This window comes from Aedes albopictus, chromosome 1, assembly GCF_035046485.1.
Source record: "Aedes albopictus strain Foshan chromosome 1, AalbF5, whole genome shotgun sequence".
Classification (NCBI taxonomy): domain Eukaryota; kingdom Metazoa; phylum Arthropoda; class Insecta; order Diptera; family Culicidae; genus Aedes; species Aedes albopictus.
In genome coordinates this window covers 20563663-20571437 of record NC_085136.1, presented here as the reverse complement: position 1 = coordinate 20571437, position 7775 = coordinate 20563663, and the positions used below count along the sequence as shown (strand labels likewise).

The following is a 7775-nucleotide window of genomic DNA, read 5'->3' as shown; positions in this document are numbered from 1 at the left end:
AGCTGCAATTTATTCCGAACGCCGACGAAATTAGTGCCGTTGTCTGAATAGATGTCGCTACATTTTCCCCGTCTAGCCACGAACCGATGCAGGGCTTGGAGGAATCGGTCAGTCGACAGGTCTGTGACTAACTCGAGGTACACCACCTTCGTGCATAGGTAGATGAAAAGCGCAACGTAAGCCTTCACTGCCGGACGTCGACGGGCTGGCCGGATATATATGGGTCCAAAATAGTCGACACCTGCTCGAGAAAATGGCCGGGAAATGGTGACTCGTGCTGCCTGTAGATCTCCCATATATTGCTGGATTGGCATTCGTCTCGAGCGATAGCATTTGAGGCAATTGTGGACTATATGTTTAGCAACACTTCGTCCTCCCAATGGCAGAAACCGTAGTTTACTAACGCCAGAAGAAGCTACGTACCGACATGTAATAGCTTTTCATGGTAATGCTGCAGAAGTTTGCGAGTGAAGGCGTGGCGAACTGTCAATGGAATGGGATGTGTACCGTCTTCTGCTTCCTGGGATTTGCTCAAACGACACCCTCATGATTCCATCATTGTAGATCGTCGGGTTATACCACCGTAGCGGAGAATCCGATTCCTTACCAAAAGCTGCATTCTGTACTCGTCTTATCAGAACGTTCTCCGACTCTCGTAATTTCGCTGTAGTCAGGGAAGATCCATTCTTCCTGTCACTTGTAGGTTTGCGTAGTAAGTCCATCAATCGTAGCCAATGAGCAGTTCGGCAGATCATGTAGGTATAGGAAGCTATACTGATGAATTATTGGTTGAATTCAGCATACGACGAAGCTACGGTTGCTGCAACAGTACGACGTATTTTGTACTCACCTTTTTCTCCAAGTCCTTGCTGAAGTTTTGGCCACGCTTCAGGATCACCTTCCAACCAGCTTGGTCCTTGCCATTAAAAACGATTTTCTACGATGTCTTCCGGTGGTGTTCCTCTCGATATGAGATCTGCGGGGTTTTCAACACCAGGTACGTGTCTCCAGAGTCCCCTTTCAGTGATGGCCTGGATCTTCGACACTCGGTTTGCAACGTAAGTTGTCCACGCTGTGGGCGTAGCGTTTACCCACCGTAAAACACAGATCGAATTAGTCCAAAAAAGCCTCACCACCACCTTCCCAACGGCGTCTACACTCCTTAGGTAGATACAAGCACCAAAGGCCTTTTCAGAGGCGTCTGAGAAGCAGTATATTTCCACGACAACCGCTCTGGGAACGATGACGCAACGGTGGATCTTGATTTAGTTGAACGATGATAGTTGGTTGGGCAGTTTGAGCCATTTCTCACCCACCGTGGGAGGAAGTGGCTGATCCCGGTCCAGTTTTTGACCTTTCTCGTCCTGAACTGACAACTGCTGCTACATAAAAATCTTTGCATAGTAATGAAAAAATTACAAATAAAATATGGCCAACTAAATCATAAGACTTGTGATTAATATTTTAGAAAAACACTTCGAGTTCAGTTCCGCAGCATGTGCATTTATTAACGCTTGAAACCTGACTGACTATCGCTTCGCTCAGCGGAAGTTGGAATCACCTACACCTCATCTGCAAAAAATTTAGATTCACTTTATAATAAACAAGACAGTTTGACACATGGTTTGGCGTTTCTTTTGGCTATAAACGGTATCGGTATAAGCTAATTGCTATAATATTATGACTATCTATTTTTCGCACGTTATGTAAACTTTATGAAATATGTAGCCATCCCGGTCGATCCGTCTCAAAACACGTGGCTTGAGCACTCCACAAGGGAGACCACATGCCCCTGATGAGACTCTCCTGAGGGCATTACATGTTACAAACAAAGAAGTAAATAACCACAAGACATTAGAGAATATGATCCGCGAATATTCGTATGAAAAAGTATCATCCCATATGCTTACTCGTAGTGATTGCGATGATACTTTTTCAGCTGCGTTACTGTAGAATTATCAGTTTTTTATCACTTCAAAAACGCGAGGCAAACAATCATTGAAAAGTGAAAAGTCAATGATTCGTATGAAAGCTCGGTGATACATCATGACACCTTAAAGCTCAAGCATACGTCATCATTTTTCGGAAATAGAAAAGCAGTTTTTTCGCTGTAAATCAAAACAACGACCACGAAAATGTATTCACTGTATTCTATTCCTCATGTAGAACACAGTGAATCCATTTTCGTTGCAAAAATGTTTAATTTGAACGAAAAAACTGCTTTCAAATGTTTAATGATGACGATGATTTCAATGACGAATGGTTCAACGTTAAGAATATCCAACTTTGGTCTGGTATGTTTGGCATAAGGTCATTTGGCATAAAGAATATGTGAAATATATTTTCCCTCTGGAGAAACATTAAAGAACAGCCTTCAATGGCAAGAAGGCAAACTAGTTTATATTGGAAAATCACATAATTTCGCAAAATCAATGTGATATTCCAATATAATTCAATGGATACGCATATGAAAACAGACCATGTGAAAATCAGATGGAAACAATGTGAAAACTTTTTTCAGTGTTTGCTAGTTACTCCCTATCTCGTGTACATTCTCCCCCTCCTCTTCGAATAAATTTGCGCTCCCAATTCTACTGGGAATCTACAGCACTCTGAAAGATAACTCGGTACAAAGGTCGTGCCACTGTCATTTTCCAACCTTTCAAAGCGATAGGTGAGCCCACCCCGGGAAAGATTTTGCAAAATGCTTGCAATTCACGATTGCATGAGCTTAAAGTGATGCTTCATCTTTGAACTTTTTCTCGTTCATTAATCTAACTGATCTGCTCAACCTTATTGATAAATATTTTTGGACAACATTAACAAAACTCTTGCCAGTATATACAAACAAAATTGTAATTGTAAGTGTAATTGCTCAGTCCACACCCAGGCCGACAACTGTCAGCCCATCTGCTTATAGGCAGATGTGAACCTACTAAGCCTCCCCCGTTAACATATCCTACACCGAATTAGCACACCGGGATCTTCCACAGGCAGGCGCTGGCGTTACCAGTCCCAACAAGTGTCAGATACATTAAATAGATGGGGTAGAGGATATAGGAAGATGTGGGAATAGGATGGGAAGAGGCAGAAAATAAAGAGATAGTAGAGAGGTTTCGATTTTGTTGCTGAAACGAGAAAAAGAAAGAATGATAAAGAACATTAGCGATATGTTCATAGATTATGATTTGGTCGATAATTTCTCATCTATTTTGTTTCCATATCGTTGCATTGGTGACCATTTTCATCGCCTTTCTAGGTTTTGTTGTGGCCATCTCGCGTTTTTTACGTCATGTCCTCTTTGCCGGTTGGCGACGTTCGGGATGTAAGTAGAAAAGCATGCATTTAATATGATTAGTACGACAGTAATTGTGATTGCTCAGCACTTCCAGCCCATTTGTCCGCAGTACATATCAGGCATCCCGTTTTAACAAGTCCTACACAGAATTAGAAACCCGGATCTTCCACAGACAGTCCTAACTAGTGTCAGATAAGTTCAATTAAGGATAGGAAGCGGCAAAATGAGAAGACAGTAGAGAAGGTTTGGTTCATTGGTAGCTGTGTTCATGTGATGTTTGTTTGACATTGAAAAACTATTTTCCGTAAGTGTTTAACTCTCCACCCCAAATTTAATACCGGAAAAATATCTGATCAGATGTATAGTTTGGTAATTCTATGTCCACATTGAAAAGCTTTTGTTAATACATCTTTTATCAAGAAGGAATAATGTGTTTACTGTTATAAAATAATTCAGTTAAAGGGCAGCTAATGTATTGTAATCCAGAATAAACCTACAGAAAATGTCTTAACCCTAGTTCAACGTGGTTCAACTAACTACACAAACTAAAAAGTGTTATTATATTTTACCAATAATTTCATCCTAATCTTGAGCCTAACATAGTTATGCGCTTAGTGTAAGTGGACGCCGCTTATGATTTGGTTGGACAATGACCAAAAATAGTGTTGTTTCGACAATAGAAGCATACTATGCCCTACGATATTGACGATTCTATTGTCTATGGCTCATCTATTTCGCGCCACCCAGCAGGGACTTGGTCTGGTACCCAATTCAGCATCTCCATTCCACGTAATGTACCGCACCTCTTTTGATTTGTGATATATTACGCGGAATATTGTTCTCTTCATTCGGATAGCGACTGTGTAATCCCATTGGATTGAAAGCCTTCATCAAACATGAAGCGACTAATCGGAGACTGAAGACTCTATACCAAATTTGGCTCAGAGACAGGTAATCAGTGAAGTCAGTTTTTCTCGTTTGTCAGAGACGATTGATACGTATTAAGACAAACTTTCCACTGCATCTGCCAGCAGTAATCGGTGGTCGATCAACACTCCGAGTCCCCTAATTTTACAAGGATGCCAAGGATCACCGCTCATGCTTTACAATACAGCTGGAAAAACTAGAACAACACCTGGCCACAATGATGCATAAAGCACTAAAGCGGACCGGAAGATTCGATGAGCCAGTCCCCACCTGCCAGTATATACAAACAAAATAGTTACAAAATTCCTGACTGCTACAAATGCTATATTAGTTTTTACTGCATCCTAATTTGCATAATCTCATATACAGTAACATTAGTATTGGATGATACTCATGGAGTTTCGGATAAATGACTTTTTACGAATGGCAAACATTTAACCAAAAACTAAGTGAAAACTGATTTAACCCCTTCGGGACGACTTTTTTCACCAACCTCGCCGCTGTAGAACGCGTCAGCGAGGTGCAAATGACCCAACCGTCCTGAAAGGGTTAAAATAGTACTTTCTGTTAGGTTTATTATTCCTAAAATAAAGTTGTTTATATTATTTCGATTTATGCCTCACCAAGAGACCTTAGTCATAAAATCTTACCTCTAAAGTTCACGACACAACTTACTTACTCGAATGTACAACATATCAATGGGAAACATAACATTCTATGACTTTGTGTTTGCTTATCTCTCGTCCTAGTGATGATGAGACGGTTTAAGGGTAGGTACATATGTTCATTCAAGCGGTTGTAGGTGTATTTGATGATTGTTTCATAAAGTAGTAGGGTAACAAATTATTCAACAAAAACAATTCTGTGAGACAAGTTGGAGTCAATGGCAATAGAATACCTACCGGGAATTGTGGTGAAGAGCTTATCACAGTCGATGCGCGTCGTTTCTGGTTGACCCATCAGGGCGCGCCATCGTCCCATCACCGCGGTCTGAAAGAACAGTTTTCAACGACAGAGAAAAATCGACATGAGAGCAACGTGTTTCAAGTGAGTGGGCGGACAGGCCGAGCCCAACCGGACGATCCCCGGGTGGAATGAGTGTCCGCTTATTTTAGGGGGGTGAAATTCGGGACTTTCTCATTTCACCACTCCGTCCGATCGAGCTGCGACCCTTTCGTTGTCGGGCTGACGAAGCGACACACGAAACAATTGGTTCGATACATTCTTTAGTTCTGGGAGGACTGAAAACGAAGGAAGAGGCACGGGATCTTGCTGCACATCGTGGGTCCAAAGGCCGAGCTAGCTTGACTGCTGGAAATGCGATTGAGAAAGGATTAAATAGCGATGACGCTTTTGTTGGCGTGTTGCACTCATCTCCCACCTTTGCGTGAAGCTCGATGCGCGCAAAAACGTTTACGAAACGTTGCTTCGTTGACGTTGGTAGATTCTCTCGCCCGCTCTCTCTTGTTCATATTCTCTGCGATGCGCTACTCCGAATGTTCCGCCACAGCTGAAATTGCAACACATACATTAACTAGTAACGTGATTTTTCCTGATTTCGACAAAGGGGTAGTCTTGTCTTGTGTGCTATTTTATTCTATATGTCATTACTCCAACTTGTTTGGTCTCTCTTTTTGTATGGGATGGGGGAATTCCCTAACTGGACGTTTCTATTGAAATGCAAATGGTGTGAATGGTTTAAAAGATACGGAATCTAACGGAAAACATAAACTATGGAAACTGGTTGGACCTGTCCCGAGCCCTAAGTAGAACATTCTTACGATAACAATGTGTGAGAGATTGGATGAGTCTTATAATACTAGGAATAAAGCATATAATAATGATACCGACATTCTACTTTAACCTGCAATTATTCATCGCTCCTCGGCTTCCTCGAGCCACGCCCGCTGGGAGCTCAGCGCACAGGAAGCGCAAAACTCCACGGAGACGCGTCCTCCCGGAACGATGTGGACGCAAACTCCTGCCGCCGCCGCCGCGCCGGAACCTGATTCCAACGAGTTGTGATTACTGTGTTCGAAATAGTTATGCTCTGTGGTAATTACTTGTTCTCCGCTGCTACTCGACCGTTCCCCGCTGCCGGCCATCGTCGACAACAGCTCGTCCACGTCGGGCAGCCGACTGAATTCCTCCTCGAACGACACCTCCTGCCCGGACAAACCTAAATCTGGGAGAAACGATTCGGATTCGATCAAAAAGCTGGCCAAGAAGGGATCCTCTTCCGGATGGACAGTACCGTTGTGTGGGTTGAATTTGTCCTCCTCGTCCGTCAGAATCGAATGGGGCGACGCCCCCAATCCCTCGTCGCTGCTGCTTCCAATCCTCCGCGCCATCGGCCCCGTCACGTAACTCAACCCCGATGATGTCATCGGCAGCCCGGTCCTCTGAACCGATTTCAACACCGCCATTATCCCCGTTCGGTTGGCAATCACACTTTTCAGATAGTTTCTCTCCCGCGTCAACTGCTCCACCAACTTAGACTTCTTCCGCAGCGCCTTCCGGATCTTCCCATTGCTCTCCTTCAGCTCGTCCACTTCCCGTTCCAAACTCTCAACATGCTCCTTCTTACGCCGTCGATTCTCCCGCGCCAACAGTGCATTCCGGTTCGATATCTTCGGATTCGGCCGTCTAGTCGGATTCCGCTGCAACTTTCCATTCCCCTTCACAGCTGGCGCTACGCCACCACTCTTCACCGAGGACCATTCCTCTTCGCCGCAGCTATCCCGCTCGGAAATCGTTTCCGTTTCGCTTCCACTATCGCTGAACCCAGCGAAATCATCCTCCTGGTGGTCCATTTCGTCGCCGCTGAGCTCGACGGACTTGAACTTCTTGGAGAAAATTCGATTCAACGATGAGGCCATTTGCAAACGTTTGCTGAACGTTTACTCACTCCGTGGTGATGCGATGGCGATGACGACGACGACGATGCCGAAAGAAGCAGTCAGGAAATGGTGTGTCAATTTCTGGGAGTTACTTTCACGTTGGCGGGATGGTACTTACTCTCGGGAACAATCTGAGCACCGGTTTTAGCACGGAAATTAACGATTTTTAACAGTTTTGACGATTTTTCCACCAGCACAGAACAGGATGACTCAACGCGGTGAAAGTTTTTGAGCTTTTGATTTTTTTCTGGTGATGCATTTGACAGCAAGGTGATTAAAAATCAACAAAGGTAAATATGTGGAGATGTGAGCAGTACTTTCAATTGGGTTCTTTAGGGGTATCCACACGGAACCACCAAACTACCCAAAATTGAGTTATTTTGACGCAATCCCATAGTTCCGCCCAATAAGCCAAATTTGAGTAAATTGACTGTCAAACGATAAACTGCAACGATCGACGCGCCACCATGTTTCGAATAGTGGAGGGTGTAGGTACCCTTTTCGCGGTGTTGTTTACGGTGAAGCAACACCGCGAAAACGGTACCTGTGCTCTCCACCATTCGAAAAATGGTGGCGCGTCGATCGTTCTACGCTAGCGATGTTGCGGTGGGGTGATGACGTTTGGAGGCGAATAGATTAAACTCACACTA

The 7775-nt window shown here is 43.8% G+C and overlaps 1 protein-coding gene across 7 annotated transcripts; it reads right to left on the bottom strand.

The window, feature by feature from the left end:
- Positions 1–4903: 4903 nt before the first annotated feature.
- LOC109433631 (uncharacterized) lies at positions 4904–7364 on the bottom strand. 7 transcript variants are annotated; one of them, XM_019710087.3, is made up of 6 exons: positions 6480–7361; positions 6289–6410; positions 6077–6230; positions 5607–5735; positions 5128–5536; positions 4904–4970 (listed from the first exon to the last, which is right to left on the bottom strand). In XM_019710087.3, exons 1-3 carry the CDS (start codon positions 7102–7104, stop codon positions 6141–6143), a joined length of 837 nt encoding a protein of 278 aa, XP_019565632.3. In that variant the 5' UTR covers positions 7105–7361; the 3' UTR covers positions 4904–4970; positions 5128–5536; positions 5607–5735; positions 6077–6140. The 7 variants fall into 7 exon arrangements, with proteins under 7 accessions (XP_019565632.3, XP_029716987.2, XP_029716985.2 ...); XM_029861127.2 differs by having other exon boundaries at positions 5607–6230; positions 6289–6404; positions 6480–7364; XM_029861125.2 differs by having other exon boundaries at positions 6077–6410; positions 6480–7363.
- Between the last annotated feature and the right edge of the window lie 411 nt (positions 7365–7775).

Coding starts and splice junctions, on each gene's coding strand:
- LOC109433631 (XM_019710084.3), bottom strand. CDS start 7,104: ATGGCCTCATCGTTGAATCGAATTTTCTCCAAGAAGTTCAAGTCCGTC. Junction 6,411..6,479: donor CAAATTCAACCCACACAACG/GTACTGTCCATC, acceptor CGTTTCTCCCAG/ATTTAGGTTTGTCCGGGCAG.